The following is an 18,591-nucleotide window of genomic DNA, read 5'->3' as shown; positions in this document are numbered from 1 at the left end:
ACCCTGGTCCTAAAGCACAACCCGCTGTCTTGAGCAGGTCCCTTGGCCTCCCTGAGCCGCACGTCCTCACCATACTTGTAATGGTTCCTCAGCTCTGTGAGGATGCCCCTGACAGCCCTTACCCCAGCCTGTGGGGGGGTCAGAGGGTAGTGGGGCTGGAGAAAGGGAGGAAGACACAGGGGCCACGTGGGAGGGGGAGTGTGGGGAGGGACGGGGCCCCAGAGGTGAGTGTGGAGGAGGTCCGGGACCAGGTCTGAGAGAAGCTGGGCAAGAAAATGGTCGTTTCTAGAGTATTTAGAGCCTCATGAACATCAAGAGGAGGAGGAAGGGAGGCTAATTCATCTTCATACCACAAGCATCTTTCCCTCCTTGGCTTTGTCATTCTCTAAGTGTTTATTTGGCTGTGCTGGGTCTTGGCTGCAGCCTGCAGGAGCTGTTTCCTTGACCAGAGATCAAACTTGGGGCCCCTGCGTTGGGGGAGTGGAATTTTAGCCACTGGATCACCAGAGAAGCCCCTTTTTACGCTGATTTACATTGCTAACTTGAGGTATATGGCAACATGGTTCAGTTATTTATTCATTCTTCTCCGATTCTTTCCAAGTTATTACAAGATACCGAGTCGAGTTCCCTGTGCTGGACAGTAGTCCTTATCTTCCCCTCCTTGCTTTTGCTGGCAGGGCGCTGAGGCCACGTGGAGTTCTCTGAGTCTGTGTGAATTATGCAGGTTGACCTTTGGCTCTTATATACTGTTGTTTGTGGCTCTTTCACAAGCATTGTTTTAAATGCTGTGAGTTATATAAAAGCAAAGCATCCACCTCTGTTAAAACTGGAGGGGTGGCTGCAGGATCTCTGCAGGGCTGGGGGGAGTGACGGCAGCAGGTGCCACGAAGCAGCGCTTCGGCAGAGGCCCTTGGGGAGCTGCCAAGCCAGTCCAGTGGGGCAGGCCAAGTGCCACCGGGCAGGGCACCCACAGACCCCAAGAACCAGAAAACTGTGAGCACCCATCACGTGTGTCTCCCGTAACAGGGCTCCACGCATGGCTCAGCCCTGGTCCCTTCATGCCCTACCCAAGACGGGCAAGCCAGGGGCCCTGGCATCCTGTCCTGCTCGCCCCTTCTTCACCTAGGCAGCCCCTCCTCCCTGGGCCTCAGTTTTGGGGGCTTAGGAGCCCCCAGCAAGGGTCTTCCCTGAAGCGGTGGGCCCAAGAAGACAAGGGCACACCCCTCCCACCAACTCTAGGCCTCTGGGGTGAGTTTCTAACACACCACACACCCAGCTCAGTGGCCTGAGTGCTGCCCAGACCAGCAGCGGAGTGGACCAGTACCCTACAGTTAGGGCTCCCTCCTCGGGTGGCAAACAGGTGGCCGGAGTCCAGACTACCTGACGGGGCGCTGGGGCTGTGCTCAGGTCACTGGGGTCAGCAGGGGAGGGGTGACGCGTGCTCGGGTCACTGGGGTCAGCAGGGGAGGGGTGACGTGCGCTCAGGTCACTGAAGGCTGGCAGCTCACCAGGGTGGGCTGAGCTCTGGGTCAAGGACCTGGGGTCCTGGGGCTCCTGTGTGGGGGACGTTTCTGAGGGGGTGCTCGGCCCTCCCATCCCTCTGCTACCTCTTAACCTGCCAGGGGGCAGACCCAGGAGAGAGGTGCCTTCCAGTCTGGCCCCTGCAGGGGTGGTCCGCGGCTGCTGTCAGGGCCCCTACCCTGAGGTTTACCGTGAGGAGGGGCGGGGCAAGGGTGAAGCTGGGGCCACTGTGGGACCCAGGGTGGGAGGCTTGGCTCCAGGTCACAAACTCAGGAGCAGGACAGATGGGCCTGGAGCAGGCCTCTTCAGACCCACCTTGGGGCCCCCAGGTTGCGCGGTAGTCCATGGCTGCAGCTCCAGTCCAGGGGGTGAGCCTTATGGAGCCCACTGAGCCCTAGGCCTGCAAGGGCCGGGCTGCAGCCTCTCACCTCCAGAGCCTGCTGAGCACATAAGCAGCTTTCTTCCCTTCCCCACGAGTCTCTCCCTCCCCCAGCCCATGTCGGGACACCTGTCACAAATCCCTGCCCCGCTGGAGAAGTGAGTTACAGTGGCTTAGGTGTGGCTGGGCAGGGATCAGACCTGCCAGGGAGGGCAGGGGCCCCTGAACACACCCGCTCCCCAGAGCCTTGCAGGGGAGCTTCTGGGGACTGAGCCTGTTTCCTCTTTTGTCAGATAGGGACAGTCCTCCTCCTCCCACCTTGAGGACTCTGCTGGGTGAGCAGGGACAGGGGCTCATGAGTGCGGGGTCTGCAGGGCATTCCTGTTGGGGTTCACGGACAGGACGTGCACTCAGAGAAGCCGAGTGGCCCATGCAGGAACTGGGCATTTCCACTCTGATCTCTCACCCTTTTCTGGTTTCCTTGAGGAGAGCCCTGCCCACTGTGTGCTGCGGGGGGTGGGGGGCGGTGAGAGGAGATGGGGTGATGGAGGGAAGGTGCCTGGGAAGAGCTTGTTAAGGGGCGATGTGCAGGACCAGCTGAGCAGCCGGCCCTCTGGAGCCCCAGGCCAGGGCCCGTTCCACCGGCCAGGCCGCCCCCGCTGGGGGCACGGCTCCCTGTGGGGCGGGAGAGCCGGCTGAGCCCGGGCAGGGTGCTGACCTTCATGAACAGGGTGTCCGTCAAGTGCTCCCTGGCCCTGAGCTCTGCGTTGCCCCTGGCTCCTCCCAGCAGCCCTTCAGGTTGTGCTGCGTGGCCCCTGTGCCTTTCTCCCTGCAGGACTCAGCTCTCTAATCCTCGGGGAGGGGCCACGTGCCATGTTCATGGAGCTCAGTGGCTGGGGAGGGTGGCGGCCTGAGACCACCAGTGCAGCTTGGGCTGGGAGCCAGTGTCCTTTCTGAGAAAGGGCAAGTCCAGAGTGTCCGGCTTGGAACTCTCTGCCCCCCAGGGACAACAGAGGCCCGGCCCCCTCTGCACTGTGGTGATGGGGCAGAATGGCCATCCCCCGCCAGGACAACAGAGGCCCGGCCCCCTCTGCACTGTGGCGATGGGGGCAGAATGGCCATCCCCCGCCAGGGACAACAGAGGCCTGGCCCCCTCTGCACTGTGGCGATGGGGGCAGAATGGCCATCCCCCGCCAGGGACAACAGAGGCCCGGCCCCCTCTGCACTGTGGCGACGGGGCAGAATGGCCATCCCCCGCCAGGGACAACAGAGGCCCGGCCCCCTCTGCACTGTGGCGACGGGGCAGAATGGCCATCCCCGCTTCCTCAGTTGGTGCCGGCCTCCTCTGCACTGTGGTGATGGGGGCAGAATGGCCACCCCCGCTTCCTCAGTTGGTGCCGGCCCCCTCTGCACTGTGGCGATGGGGGCAGAATGGCCATCCCCCGCTTCCTCGGTGGGGGCCGGAACCACCTGTGGACCCAGCAGGCTGAGCAGAATCTGGGTGTCAAAGCGGCCACAAGTCTGAAGGGAACTTGTGGTAACTGACTGTGTGCTAACTCGGTACAAAATTCTGAGTCCCAGTTCCTTTGCTGGAACTGGGGGCTTCCGCGGTGGCTCAGACAGTAAAGCCTCTGCCCATGTATGGGAGGCCCAGGTTCCATCCCTGGGTGGGGAAGATCCCCTGGAGAAGGAAATGGCAACCCACTCCATTACTCTTGCCTGGAAAATCCAATGGATGGAGGGCAGGCTACAGTCCGTGGGGTCGCAGACGGTTGAGCACAACTGAGCAACTTCACTTCTTTGCCGGACAAGACCCTTTAGCTCCGGGCCAGGCAGTGCAGCAGAAAGCAGGTGGCTTTCCTTCCTTCTGCACCTAAGTCAGGGTCTGGCCCGGGCTGCCAGGAGTGCGCTGGTTCCAGCGGGGATGGGGTTGTGACAAACCTCAGGCCCCACACACAGAGAAGCTGTGGCAGCTGAGAGCTGGGGCCCCGCCCTGAGAAACACCCAGAGCGCTGGCTGCTGCTGGCCGCACCAGCTTGCTGCTCTCGAAGGGCGTCTCAAGTGCGGGCTGCCAACCAGGGCAGACGCCAGGCTGGCTCTGAGAAAGCCGGGGTCTCTTGACGCCACGACAGGCACAAGGGGCAGCGTGGGTATTTCTGAGCCCTTTGGGGATGGACCCCCGTGGCCTCCCTCTGCTCACAGGCCACCCCCACCCCCCGCCCCAGGCTTGCAGGGACTTCCTGGAACTAGCGGAGACGCACAGCCGGAAATGGCAGCGAGCCCTGCAGTATGAGCAGGAGCAGCGCGTCCACCTAGAGGAGACCATCGAGCAACTGGCCAAGCAGCACAACAGCCTCGAGCGCGCCTTCCGCAGCGCCCCGGGCCGGGCCGCCAACCCCAGCAAGAGCTTCAGCGAGGGTGAGCGGGCGCCTGTCCACCCGCCCTGCTCCCTCGGCGTCCCCTCTGCCAGCTGGCTCGGCTTCTGCGGCCCCCCAGACGCACAACCCTCCTGCCCACACCTGTTGCCCGCCCGTGCCCCTGCACCCCCATGACGGGCACAGGCTCCAAAGACGAGCCCCGTGGCCAGACCTCCTGGGTGCCAGGTGGCTGCCCACCTAACCTGGGGCTCGGAGGTCACAGGCGCCCCGGGAAAGGGAAGCCGGGCCACTGGCCAGCATTTTGGGAGATGGGAGAAGCTTCCGGAAGGAGGGAGGCTCCCTGGGCAGGAGGCTGAGAGGGAAGCCCATTCCGGGGAAGGGAGCAGGGTGGCTGGCGGGTGACAGGCTCTGCACTGCCAGGGGCTGGGGGCAGGAGGCTGCCGGCTGAGGCAGCGCGGTGTGTCTCTAGGAAGCCTCTTCACCAGCAAAGCCGAGGACAGTGAGGACGATGAGGACACAGAGTACTTCGACGCCATGGAAGACGCCGCGTCCTTCATCACCGTGACCACTGAGCCCAGCGAGGACGGGTGAGCGCTCGGCGCCCACTCCCGGGCCGGCCTGCCCCTCACGCGCCTCCGCTCTTTGCACTCCGGGTTTTCTTCTCAGTCGTGGTCCAGACGGGAAGCCTCTCATTCTCCACCTCGAAGCTTTTGTTTCATTTCTCGTAAAAGCCAGCTCTTTCAGAAATGATCTGTCTAAATACTCGTTAGTAGTGACCGGGACAGCTGACAGCCACGCTGCCAGTCTCGGGGCCTCAGGACACAGCCAGGCGTGCGGGAGCTGGCAGGATGTGCTGGAGGAGGAGAGGGAGGTGGGGCTGTGGGCAGGGGAGCGCGCGGGGCGGGAGCGCGGGCTTCACGGGCTTAGGGCATGGGCCTCACCAGGGCCGCTCACTCTCGCCAGGGCGCCTCAGGTCCTGACACCCGGGGGGGCTGCGTTGGTTGGCATGGGGGCCCTGAACTCGATCTGGGAAGGAGCTGCCTCTCCACGTCCTGGGGACACCGACAGAACCGCAGCCCCGTGCCCGTCCCCAGGCGTGTCTGGCTTCCCGGCAGCCCCAGACCCACGCCTGTGCTACTGCCCCTCAAAACCCAGCCAGGCAGGAGGGGGCCCGTGAGAACCTGTGGCTGCTCCTCCTCTGCCTTCGTGGGCCAGCACGTCTCACCACCTCCCTGTCCTGGCTTCTTCCAGGGAGAGGCCTGGTCTGGAGTCCTCTTACCCGCTTAGGGAATTTCTGGTCAGCTCAGCAGGATATTTCCAACTCAGAGTCATCTTCTGTTTCCCAATAATGTTTGAAACAAAGTCTTGAAAATTCTGGCTGCCCAGGGAGCTGGATAGAAGGGGGCCAGGCCCCCAGGAGGCCTTGGGATTTGGAAACAACTTGCCTCTCCTTTGTTTCCCACAGAAAAGCTGAGGCAGGGACTGCAGGCTCCGTGGAATGGACCGCAGACAATGTGAGTGAGGGGACCCTGGCGGGGGGGAAGCGGGGAGGCCGGCACTTTGACCTCAGGCCCTTCGGGGGGCCCTGCACCCTGGGGGCCTTCATCTCAGCCCCGGCAGAGCCTGCCCCTCCCCCAGCAACGTGCCAGCCGGCGCCGCCTCTGACGGGTGAACTCCGCGTCCCTGGCAGGTGCTGGATGGCGCCTCGCCTGTGCCCCAGGGGCCCCCCAAAGTCAAGAGGCGTGTCCGCATCCCTGACAAGCCCAACTACAGCCTTAATCTCTGGAGCATCATGAAGAACTGCATCGGCCGGGAGCTCTCCAAAATCCCCATGCCGGTAGGGGCCAGGCAGGGGCCCCGGGGGTCTGTGCTGGTTCCTGGAGGGGACGCAGTGGCCCGTGGGAAGTGCACGCAGCCCTGATGTTGCTTTCTTAGCGGCACACTTGAGCACATATCGCATTATTGAATCGTGTCCTTCGGCGCTGCTGACGTTCCCCCAGGTTGGAGGTCTCGGACTCGGGCAAGGAGCCAGGGAGGGGCTCTGCTGATCAGACGTGGGGCTCACAGACCGCCACCTGCCCCGGCAGGAGGGGAAATGGTGGGGCTGGGTTGGGTGTGGGCCGAGTGGGCCTGCCCTCTCTGAGCTGGGCTGCCCCAGGCCCCCACCCCAGCAAGGTCACTGCAGGCAGCTGACCACAGCGGCCTCCCCACAGAGGGGAGCCGGGGCTCCAGGTTGGACTTGGTTTCGCTCTGTGACCCAGGGCAGAAAGCTGCATGACAGCTCAGAGTGCAAGGTGGACCCATGTCGTCCACTTGCTCGCTCGCTCGCTCCCTGACTCCTAGGAGTCACTGCCGGGGCGCCTGCATCCTAGGAGGGGAGACTGAAGGTAAACCTCACTGTTCTGCCAAGGCCGCAGGTCGGACCATGGTGAGGACCTGGAGAAAACGGAGGCAGGCGAGGGCAGGCGAGGGCAGGCAGGGCGGCAGAGGAGCCTCCCAGTGACGGTGGTCTGAGCGGTGACGTCCCTGGACGGGAGCAGAGCAAGGCTGTGGTGATGGCCCCAGGTCCGTGCAGACCCCGGACCAACCCCCCGCCCGCCTGCAGGTGAACTTCAACGAGCCCCTGTCCATGCTCCAGCGGCTGACGGAGGACCTGGAGTACCACCGCCTGCTGGACGCGGCGGCGCGCTGCGGCAGCACAGTGGAGCAGATGTGCCTGGTGGCCGCCTTCTCCGTGTCTTCCTACTCCACCACCGTGCACCGCATCGCCAAGCCCTTCAACCCCATGCTGGGCGAGACCTTCGAGCTGGACCGTCTCGATGACATGGGCCTGCGCTCCCTCTGCGAGCAGGTGAGGCTCCAGCCAGGCCGGGGGTCAGGGTCAGACAGACGGGACACGGACTGACCCCGGGGGCCATCAGGCCAAGGCCTGGTCAGGTGGCTGGGTCTCCCGTGGGGGGGCAGGCTCCCCAGAGAGGTGGGGGGGCCGCGTGGGAGGAGCGCTGCGGGGGAGGAGGCCCCTTGCGGCCAGGAGCGGTGGGCAGGGGCGTCTGCAGGGACCCGCGGGGCTAGAGCTGCTGGGGTCTCCGCTGAGCTGAAGGCCTGCGCCCCGTGCGCTGTGGTCAGCGACGGTGGAGGCTGGGGGTGATGAGCCCCAGGCCCCACCCTGGCACCCTCGTCTGCAGAAGGGCAGTTCCAGCCATGCAGCACTGCGTGCTGGGGGGCAAGGCAGCCGGGACAGACCGGTCAGGCTGCCGCTGAGCGTCTGCTCTGTCGGCCGCTGCCGCGGGCCCAGGGATGAGTCAGGATGCTGACAGTCTGCAGTCCAGTGGCTGGTTTCAAAGGCATGCTCGGCCTGCCGCATGGGGCTGTGGGAAGCCGGACCAGGGGAGGTCGGAGGTCAAGCAGAGGCACCTTCAGGAGGGGTGGCTGAAAGGAGCGGGGCTGGGGAAGGCGGCGGCGATGCCCAGGGCTCCTGAGCAGAACAGAGCTGAGCCCTGCCCACGATGGACCAGGAGGTGCTCGCACTGGGGGGTCTCATGGGCCGGGGCGGGGATAGATACTGTGTGAATGGACGGTTCTGGCTCTTTTAGGAAGGGGGGTGGTCTGGGAGCAGCTTGGCTGACAGAGTGGGGGAGAGACAGCCGCTGAGGTCAGAGAGAAGGGGGCGGGTGGCAGGAGGCCTCTGGCTCTTCTCTGTGTGGAGGAGTCACTGGAGGTAGAGGGGGCCGTTTTATGGGGAGCCCCCCGCCGCCGCCGCCATGGGGAGAGTGCAGCGTGCAGGGCGGACTCTGGATGCTGTTTTGAAGAACAGCCAGGATTTGCTAAGGATTAGAGGAGGAACGTGAGAAGGGCCAGGCATTTGGTGTGAGCGCTGGACGGACGGGGTCATCTGCCCGAGGAGGAGGCCAAGCAGAGCTCCAGGGCGCAGGGTCACGTCCTGAGTGTGTGGGGGTGGGCTCCAGTGGGGACCCTGGCGGCTCACTCGTCACCCAGGAGCGGCTGGCAGGTCTGGGCTGTGGAAGGCAGTGGGGGGGCCGCTGTGGGGCGTGTCAGGAGCCTCTGGGGGAGGGCTGGGCCCAAAGCCGCCGCGCCAGGTGGCCGCAAGACAGGAGGGGCTTCACCCCAACCCTGCGGCCAGCAGCCACAGAGACGAGGAGGACCGGGTGCGGGAACGCTGATGCGGTGGGTGTGGTGTGCTCAGACACAGTCGGGGTGCTCGGTGCGGGAGAGGACAGGGTGGAGGTGCCCAGCGGGCCGAGCAGGCGGCACCGCCGTCGGGCTGGGGCAGGAGCCGGGCTGGCTGGGGGCCTCCTGGTCTGGGCCACCTCGGTGCAGACACGCATGGCGTGACTGGAGTGGGTCTGAAGGCCTCCCTAGAGCCCATCACGCTCACTTCATTCACCCCCGCCCCACAGCCCAAGTCAGGTGTGGAGACCCCCAGGCCGCTGGCTCAGGCCCGCGGTGGTGGGGCGCCCGCCCTGCCTCCCCCCACCCAAGCTGCTCCCACTGCCGCGCCCTCGCTGTGTGGCTCTCCTTTCTGGGGGGTCCAGGGCCCCCCGTGCATCTGTCCCCCAGCTGGTAGGGGAGGGGCCTGGGCCGTGTCCACAGACACTCGTGACCCGTGGGCCTGGTCTCAGGTGAGTCACCACCCACCGTCCGCCGCGCACTACGTGTTTTCCAAGCATGGCTGGAGCCTCTGGCAGGAGATCACCATCGCCAGCAAGTTCCGGGGGAAATACCTCTCCATCATGCCGCTAGGTGAGCAGGGGCAGAAAGACGTGCTGGGCAAGGGCGAGGGCCTGCCGACCCCGAAGCCAGCTTGGGGCCTCCAAGGGTAATGGGAGTCCCCCCAGAGGCCTCCTGGATCCCCCCTGGCCTGCGCCCTGTCCCCAGTCTCTACAAATGCTTCTTCTGGTCCTCAGGACCCCAGGATTATGGGTGGGTGGGGCAGGTTGGCTGGGACCCAGCTTGGCAGGCTGTGACCTTTGACCCTGTGTCTGGCTTCCAGGTGCTATCCACTTAGAATTCCAGGCCAGTGGGAATCACTACGTATGGAGGAAAAGCACCTCGACTGTGCATAACATCATTGTGGGCAAGCTCTGGATTGACCAGGTCAGGGGGTGCCCCAGGGGAGGGCCACTGGGCTGGGCAGGTAGCAGCCACTGAGCACCCCCTGCCTGTCCAGACAGGGGACGTTGAGATCGTGAACCATAAGACAAAGGACCGGTGCCAGCTGAAGTTCCTGCCCTACAGCTATTTCTCCAAAGAGGTGGCCCGGAAGGTAAGCACGGCCGCCTCTCCAAGTCTTGGGCGACCCCGGGGTGGGGCACGTGCCCACACCAGCCCTGCCAATGCCCACAGGTGACTGGAGTGGTGAGTGACAGCCAGGGCAAGGCCCACTACGTGCTGTCCGGCTCCTGGGACGAGCAGATGGAGTGCGCCAAGATTGTGCAAAGCAGCCCCAGCAGCCCCAGCTCAGATGGGAAGCAGAAAACGGTCTACCAGACGCTGCCGGCCAAGCTGCTGTGGAAGAAGCACCCGCTGCCGTGAGCGGGGCCGCGGGGCCAGGCGCAGGCGGGGGGCGGCATGGGGGCGAGCGGGCTGCGGGGCCAGTGGGAGGCACGGGGGCGAGAGGGCCGCGGGCGGAGGCGACCGCTCAGCCAGGTGGGAAGCATGGGGAGCACAGAGAGCGCTCTGTCCCCCCATGAGGGGCAGATGTGCAGCTGGAGTCACGCATGACACAGTGTGATGGGCAGCAGCCAGTCCTTCACAGAGACTCGGGCAGGCCCCACAGGCCATGGCAGGGACACAAACGCAAGGACAGGAAGCGCAGCAAACAGGAAGCTATAAACAGTAGCGCAGCTGACTCCGAAGAAAAGGAAGCAAGTTCTACAAAAGAAAGATCAAGTAACTGAAATTGAGAACTCCACAGAAAGGATTAATAGAGTGAACCCACTGACTGGCTACAGGTCAGAAGAAATAACCAAAATCTTCAGATAAAGAGACAAACCCTGAAAAAGACAAGAAGCTAGAGTGAGAAGGCTGACCACCTGGGGACCCAGAGAGAGTCCGGGGAGCAGCGCACGGGCACCCCTGGAGCCTGCTGGATGCAGTGGGGATGTGCAGTGCACGTGGGGTTGGAGAGCAGGGTCCAGCAGGCAGGTCAGAGTCCAGAAGAAAGAGACCAGCAGAGAAAGCAGCAGAGAATTTTCCACATCTAAGTCTATACAAGGAGATGTTAAAACTAGCTCAGAGAAGATAGTAAGTAGCTAGATTTCTGAAAGACTTTACTTTCCAAGCACCAGTAGACAGACAGACATCTCCTCATGGGCAACGTCACAGAAGCCTGAAAAGTCAAATGACATCTTCCACGTGCAGAAAGACTCGCTGCCAGCTTAGACTTAGTTGCACACCTGGCAAGAACATCTTTACAGACTGAAGTTGCAACAGGCATTTTCGAACAACTCCTTTTGCCACCAGCAGACCTGCGCTAAAGGACAGAGCTCCCAGATGGAAAAACCAAGACGTGTGAAATGAGGAACAAAACCTACATGAACAGTGAAGGAATAAGAACCTCTCATGAAGTTCAAAATCTAAACATTAAATACAACTGCACTCCTCAGTCCATGAAATTCTCCAGGTCAGAATACTGGAGCGGATAGCTGGTTCCCTTCTCCAGGGGATCTTCCCAACCCAGGGATCAAACCCAGGTCTCCCGCATTGCAGGCAAATTCTTTACCCTCTAAGCCACCAGGGAAGCCCAGAAAAGGATTAACTGGAAGGAAAATTTTCAAAGGCCTTTCTGCTACCCAAGAGGAGGTTCAAGAGGCACACTAACTTCTGACTATGTTACGGTGGATACTGTAATTTCTAGATTAACCATGAAATTAATGCTTACTTGGAATCCTAGAAGGAAAGGAAAAGAAAGAAAAATAGAAAGGAGAGAGAAATAGTTAAAAGAAATAATGGAGATAAATTTCCCTGTATAAAAATGAAGACATGAAAGACCTTGGGCCCATCAGCATTCCAGAAACAAAAAATAAAGAAAAACTGCCTAGATCATACTATACTGAAAACCAAGAACACCAAGGAGGAAATTCTAATAGCTTCCCAACAGAGAAGATTTCAGCAGAGAATGAAAAATCAAATTGACATCAGATTTTTTAAACAGCCAATGTTGGAGTAATATTTTCAAAGTAATGAAGGGAATGAAATTAGAAGGTACAAGTTTCTGTCCAGTCAAGCTATCATTCAAAATATGAGGCTGTGATTAAAAAAAAACAATTCTCAGGTGAACAGCACCAAAAGGTCTGGCACACAAAACCCACAAAGAAAACAGTGCTGGACATAACTTTAAAAGGGGAGGGAAGAGTCCAGAAGGTGCTACAGTACATGAATAAAAGATGGTGTGAAGGGTTTTTTTAAAATGACTAAGACCAAAGAAAAAAAGAGCAAACATTCCCACAACAACCCAGAATTAGAGTGTAGATGATGTTAACACAGTGGGGTTTGGAGAGACAAAGGACAAGGGATGTGAAGGCGGAGGCCGACAGATTTTTAAACCACTTAAAATATTTTTAAGAAAGGCAAATAAAAATAGTTAACACAGAAAGCATAATATATAGATGAAACATTAGTTACAAAGCAAAATATTGACTGAATTTTTAAAAATCCAGATGCATGCACCTTCTAAGAAATATCCAAAGTATAAAGATGGGCAAAGATTGAAAGTAAAAGATAAATCATGAAAACACTAACCAAAAACACTATAACAGCTATGCTATTATTTCAAGTAAAAACAGGCAAAAGCATTACCAGGAATGGAAGCGTTGCTACATGATAAAGGCTGAGTTCTTTGAGAAGATATGAACAGTATGCACGATACAAGCATCACGTGTGTCGTGCAAGGGCCTCAAAAACACACAAAGCACATGCTGACAGCGAAGGGAGAAACGGGGAAATCCGCCGCCCAACGGAAGACAGACTTCAATACGCTCCTCCCTCTCGGTGAGAGTTAAAACGGGGAAACAACTCAGCAAAATGGAGAGCAAAAAGCCACAGGATATACATATGGTTATGGCTACGACGGACAACACGCTTCTTCTCGAACACACGCGGGGTTTATGCAGAACTCAGCTGTGCACTAAGCCCAAGGAGAGCCTCAACACTGCACAAGAGGCGGCACGCAGACCACAGGCCACGGGGGACAGCCGAAGCTACACGCGGTACGTCAGAGAGTCCCCACGCAGTCGGGAAAAAATTTAAGTGCTAAGTAACTCATGGGGAAAGTAAAAAATTTGAATGGGAAGTTTTAAATTCTTCTGAGAAAAAAACCAAAACTGGCTGCATGTACCAAAGGCAATGCTTCAAAGGAAATTTTGCCTTAAACAGGTATATAAGCTTATAAATAGTCTCATTCTAAGAAATTAGGGAAAGCTCAACATACAAACTGAAAGAAAAAAGAAAATATAGTTAAAAAGTAGAAATAAAGTTTAAAAAGAAAATATAGTTAAAAAGTAGAAATAAAGTTTAAAAAGTAAGAAGTAGATCTTTGAGGGAAAAAATAGAAAACTACTGGCAAGACTGAGCAAGAGAATATAGAAATAGGTATTATTAATGTTTTCATTGTGTCTGTTTTGATATTTAAAGTATAAAGAGATCACTAAAATTCAGACTGGAAAGACAAATTTTTAGAAAAATATATCTTTTCTAAATACAATTTTTCTTGTAGAACTGAGTCTAGAAATAAAAAAGCATGAATAGTCCTATAATTAAAGATACTGAAGCAGTGGTTAAAAAATTCCTACAGGGAAAACACAAAGCCCAAGTCATTTTATAGGTGAATTCTACCAAGTTTTTAAGAAATAAATATCCCAATTTTATCTTTCAGACCATATAAAAAAGAAAAAATACTTTATTATACTGTGAGGCAAATATAAGATAACTGGTACCAAATGAGGATAAAAGAGTAGTAGGAACACAGAATAATAAACCCTTTTCCACTCATGGATAATAAGCACAATCCTAAAATGACACACCAGAAAATCCAACAGTATTAAACAAAACAAAAACGTTCTTCAATCATATTTTGAGTTTATCCTGGGTACACAAGGGTGATTTTATACTAGAAAATCCATCAATCACTTTGTTACATTAACAGATGTAAACAGATACAGAAAAAGCATCTTATGTGCCTCAACGTAAGATTAATATGCAGAAGTCAGTTGCCTTTCTACACACTGAAATCACCAGAAGGTACAGTTTAAGAGAAGACACCAATTATCACATCAGAGAATATCAAGGACCTTGCAGTAAATCTTGCAATATATGCAAGACCTCTACAGGTCTTGCCTAAAGACTCTAAACTCTGCTCTAAACTCTAAACTCTAAACTCTAAAAGCCTAAAACTCTGCTGTGATATCAAGAGCTTAATGAATGGACAAAGATACCATGGTCATGGGTAGAAAGACTGAATATAAAAGTATCATGATCTAAAGAGTCAGTAAATCAAACAAAATCCCAATAGTGATTTTCCCGGTGGCTCAGTGGTAAGGAACCCACTTGTCAATGCAGGAGACATAAGAGACATGGGTTTTAATCCCTGAGTTGGGAGGATCCCCTGGAGGAGGGCATGGCCACTTCACTATCCTCGACCGGAGGATCCCACGGACAGAGAAGCCTAGCAGGCTACAGTCCATGCCGTCACAAAGTCAGACACGACGTGAGTGACTCAGCACACACAGAGTCAGCAAATCCAGCAAAATCCTGATACTGAACTATTCATGGAACTTGGTATTATGATTTTCAAGTTTATATTAAAGAATAAAGGCCAGGATATTTCTAAAGAAGAACAGAAAAAAGACGACTTGCCCTATTAGACCCCAGGACTTATTCTGAAGCTGCAGTTTAACAGAATAGTGAGCCTGGAAACAGAAGCCTGGACGTGTATATATCTTTGCTACCGGACAAAGGTGGCATTATCCTATCCATGGAAGATGGCACCATGCACTAAAAGGATCTAGGGAAAATGGTTATCCATACAGAAGGTTAAGTGACTCCCTCACATTATAACAAAAATCAACTCCAAATAAAGGACTTCGAATAAGTATTAAGTCTGCTGCTGCTGCAGCTAAGTCGCTTCAGTCGTGTCCAACTCTGTGCGACCCCATGGACTGCAGCCTTCCAGGCTCCTCCATCCATCTGACTTACTGTTAAACTCTAAGTAGAAAATATAGATGAGTATCTTCTAAAACTTAAGGAACTACATATTAAGTAAGACAAAAACAATGATGTATTCAATTAAACTTTTGTTCATTAAAAGAAGTTTTGCTCATTGAAAGATGATTTAAAGAAAGTGAAAAGACAATAAATAAATTTGGAGAAAGTAATCACAATATTTACACCTAACAATTAGTATTAAGAATACGTATGTATTCTACTACAATTAAAAACAATAATTTAAAAAGAATACAGAGAGATCTTCTGCCTAGGGCTTCCCTGGTGAGTCAGTGGTAAAGAATCCTCCTGCCAATGCAGGAGACACAGGTTCAATCCCTGGTCCGGGAAGATCCCACATGCCATGAGGCAACTAAGTCCGTGCACGACAACTACTGAGCCCGTACTCCAGTGCCCAGGAACTGCAGCTACTGAAGCCCACGTGCCCTGGAGACTGCGTTCCACAGCGAGAGAAACCGCCACAATTAGAAGCCCGTGCACTGCGCCCGGAGAGTGGCCCCTGCTTACCACAGCTAGAGTAAAGCCCACACAGCAACAAAGACCCAGCACAGCCAAATATAAATGAATAAAGAAAAAGTTTTTAAACTTCTAACTAATAAATAAAGCAAAAAAAAAAAGTGCAAGGAAAATGCAAGGGTTATCAACACGAATTTTACAGAAAAAGCAACATGACCAGTCATCATATGAAAATTATCAACATCATCAGTAGTCAGGGAAATGCAAATCAAAACCACATGAGATATGCAGTTTTACCATCATTTGATTTGAAAAAATGAAAAGTCTGGTAATATCAAGTCTTGAAGATATGGATCCACAGTATCTTTTACACATTACTGGTGGCAATGTGAGCTGGTAGGACCACACTGGAAAGCAGCGTGACCTTACCTCCTAAAGAAGGACATCACAAACTCTGCAGCCCAGAAGTCCCACTTTTAGGTACTCAAGAGAATTCCTCTAAGTGTATAACAAGAAACATGAGTAAGATTACTCCAAAGCAGAAACTTGGAAACCACCAAAACAACCCAAATGTATGGGGTGAATAACTAGTATATTCACACAGTGCAGTATATACAGCAGATGAAACAAATGAACAGCAACATACAGTATAGATACATGTTGGTAATTTAACATTAAGTCTAAAAAAGCAACTCCCAGAAGGTTCTATGACATCTCTTTATACTTAAAAACGAGTACCTAAAATACAGAGAGACATACACACACACTTAAGCCTACACAAAGATGCAATAAAACTGTACCAAGGCGATGGCACCCCACTCCAGTACTCTTGCCTGGAAAATCCCAGGGACGGGGGAGCCTGGTGGGCTGCCGTCTATGGGGTCTCACAGAGTCGGATACGACTGAAGCGACTTAGCAGTAGCAGCAGCAAAAGGAAAGCAAAGAACTGATAAACCCAGGAGACCTGCTAGAGGCTGCCTGAGAAGGGAGTGGATTGGTGAGTTTTCCTCATGGCTACATGTAGATTTTGTCAGGATTCTACCTTTTGGTCAGGTGGGAAGGCTGCATTAATACAAGCAGGCCGTGTAAGGACCAACGTACCAAGCATCAGGACTAATCCAAAGCGCCTGAGGCCCAAAAAAGCAGCAGTACGCGCTGCTTTTAAGGCTTCAAAAAAGCAGCACAGGACGTGCCTTCACACACATTAAAGGAACTGACATTATAACACTTCAAGCAGATAACATGAAAAATCGGAGAGAATGGGCAAGTTTCCAGAGAAGTATAAGGTGGCAAAACAGATGCAGGTTGGTGGAGCCTGCAAGACGCAGGGAGGGAAGGGTGAGGCGGGCGCCAGGCTGGGTTTGGGGGTTCAGCGGGTGGACACGCAGGAGGGGAAGCAGAGGGGCCGAGTGTGTCCCGACTGCTCACCCACGGGACCCCGCAGGGACAACGCGGAGAACATGTACTACTTCTCCGAACTGGCCCTGACCCTCAATGAGAACGAGGAGGGCGTGGCGCCCACAGACAGCCGGCTGCGGCCGGACCAGCGGCTCATGGAGAAGGGCCACTGGGACGAGGCCAACACGGAGAAGCAGCGGCTGGAGGAGAAGCAGCGCGCCAACCGGCGCCGGCGGCTGGAGGCCTGCTCCCGGGGCTGCGGGGTGGATGAAGGTGAGCCGCTGGGAGAGGGGCCGGCGGGAGAGGGGCCGGCGGGAGAGCCGCGGGGTCGCCCAGGAGCTGGGAAGGGCTGGGGGCTTCTGGCCGCGGGGAGGGGGCAGGGAGTGGCTTTCCGGGGACAGCGTCGGAAGCAGGCCGCCCATCGCCGCCCCGCTGTGCCGCCCCACAGAGAAGGAGGCCGAAGTGTATGTGCCACTGTGGTTCGAGAAGAAGCTGGATCCGCTCACCGGGGAAATGGCCTGCGTGTACAAGGGGGGCTACTGGGAGGCCAAGGAGAGGCAGGACTGGCACATGTGCCCCAACATCTTCTGAGCTCCGCCCGTCCTGCGGACACAGGCGCCCGCACGCCGCTCCACCTCCTGTTTCGCGCACTCAGTTTAGCGCTGTGTGGCCCTCCCACCCCACCGTTCCCTTCTGGTTTAATAACACTTTTTGGGGCTCTCACCTTGGAAGGAGGAAGTGCTGACCCGGGTTCTCTCAAGCCCCCAGGTGCCCCGGGTCTCCCACCCGCCTTCACCATGGACTCGGGCCCCCTGGGGCCCCCAGCTCCAGTTCCCACAACTCAGGCAGGCTGGTCCAGGCCCTGGGCTGCCTCAGTCACCAGCCCCCCAGGGAGGAACCGGCCCCTCCCAGGGAGCCACTTCCGAGTTTTTTAGAAAAAGTTATCTCCCATTTCTTTTCAGCCAAGATGTTCAGTAAATATTTTTAGTACAGCACTTAGTGGACCACTTCCTAACTGTGCTTTCTTGCCACACAAGTGTCCTGGCAAGAGCCCCTTCTCTTTAAGACATCAGGAAGCCAGCCAGACCCTTTTGGGTCAGGAGCGCTGTGCAGCCCCAATAGCAAGGCTGTCTGTGTCTGAGCTGCCGGCCCCCCGGAAGCCCAGGACCCCCAGAGGAAGGAGCCAGGAGAGCACAAGTCTCTGGAGCTGCAGCCCCACCCATGGTTGGGAAGGGGCCCTGCGGGGCCGCCGCGTGGGTCTGAGGACAACCGCCCCCGTGGAGCCCAGCCACCTGGGCTACTTCCCACTCCGAGGGGCCCGGCGGGCCGCAGGCGCTTTGGCCACAGAACCACGCCACGTCAGCAATAAGAGCCGAGCCTCGGCCCAGCCTGGGCTGGTGGCCTGGGTGCCCGAGAACCCAGCGTCCCACCTCCGGGGTACCCCATCTCAGCGCCCGTGAGCTCTCTATTTGCCTGATTTATATGTATGAGATATAAATATATACAAAATAGCTATTTTGCTTAAATTTCTATGGTATGTAGAAGTGAAAAAATGATGAAGACAGGGTGCTCCTGTCTGAGTTTGGCCTTCCTGTCAGCTATGCCCTGCCCTCTCCTCACACCCCCTTCCAGTGGCTTCTGCCAACCACTGGGGGGGAATGGGACTGGACTACTGTGCCACTGTCCCAGCCCCTCAGAACTCCTATTCCAACCCGTCACACTTTGGTTTGGTCCTGAAAAGTCATCACAGGGTTTTACTTTCTACTCCAGGACTGGTTCTGTTTTTATAAAAATACAAAAGTGAAAACACCAACGTATGAAAGGCCTTAGGGTACCCACTGGAGGGTGGGCAGGCAGCCCCACACAGACTGTGGCAGAGCTGTTCAACGTTCCTCTTCTCAGAACTGTTTGGGAGTGAGCACCTTCTGACCAGTAATAAAGAAGCCTTGGATTTGGAGCTTCCCGTGGCCCTGCCCCTGTGTCTGTCCGTGACTGGGTGGGCGAGGCCACCACAGGGGAGCAGGCAGCGCCCACAGGTGGCACAGGGGAGGAGCAAGGCTCTATGCTGCTTGGCGCCGGCAGCAGGCAGTGGGGGGCTGGCCTGGATGGGGCAAGGGGGCACAGGAGCTGGTGGGGCAAGGCCTGGGAAGGGAGGCTGCGGAGGGCTGACGAGGCACCCAGCAGAGTCACCGTTTGGCCTGGGGCCCAGGCAAGGCCCTC

The 18,591-nt window shown here is 56.2% G+C and overlaps 1 protein-coding gene across 4 annotated transcripts in view; it reads left to right on the top strand.

Annotated features, from left to right (window-relative positions):
- Nucleotides 1-18,338, top strand: part of OSBP2 (oxysterol binding protein 2) — a 123,918-nt gene extending 105,580 nt beyond the window's left edge. For 3 of the 4 annotated variants that reach the window (XM_027566293.1, XM_027566296.1, XM_027566297.1), the window contains 11 exons: nucleotides 4,126-4,318; nucleotides 4,748-4,865; nucleotides 5,744-5,792; nucleotides 5,969-6,115; nucleotides 6,884-7,129; nucleotides 8,919-9,039; nucleotides 9,290-9,393; nucleotides 9,467-9,562; nucleotides 9,643-9,827; nucleotides 16,418-16,644; nucleotides 16,820-18,338. In XM_027566293.1, coding sequence (XP_027422094.1) covers nucleotides 4,126-4,318; nucleotides 4,748-4,865; nucleotides 5,744-5,792; nucleotides 5,969-6,115; nucleotides 6,884-7,129; nucleotides 8,919-9,039; nucleotides 9,290-9,393; nucleotides 9,467-9,562; nucleotides 9,643-9,827; nucleotides 16,418-16,644; nucleotides 16,820-16,962 — 1,629 coding nt within the window. In that variant the 3' untranslated portion in view covers nucleotides 16,963-18,338. The remainder of the gene's footprint in view (nucleotides 1-4,125; nucleotides 4,319-4,747; nucleotides 4,866-5,743; nucleotides 5,793-5,968; nucleotides 6,116-6,883; nucleotides 7,130-8,918; nucleotides 9,040-9,289; nucleotides 9,394-9,466; nucleotides 9,563-9,642; nucleotides 9,828-16,417; nucleotides 16,645-16,819) is intronic. The other variant, XM_027566295.1, reaches the window with a different exon arrangement.
- Nucleotides 18,339-18,591: the final 253 nt, after the last annotated feature.

This window comes from Bos indicus x Bos taurus, chromosome 17, assembly GCF_003369695.1.
Source record: "Bos indicus x Bos taurus breed Angus x Brahman F1 hybrid chromosome 17, Bos_hybrid_MaternalHap_v2.0, whole genome shotgun sequence".
Taxonomy (NCBI): domain Eukaryota; kingdom Metazoa; phylum Chordata; class Mammalia; order Artiodactyla; family Bovidae; genus Bos; species Bos indicus x Bos taurus.
Note: the sequence above shows the minus strand (reverse complement) of the source record. Positions and strands in the feature narration are given on the sequence as shown.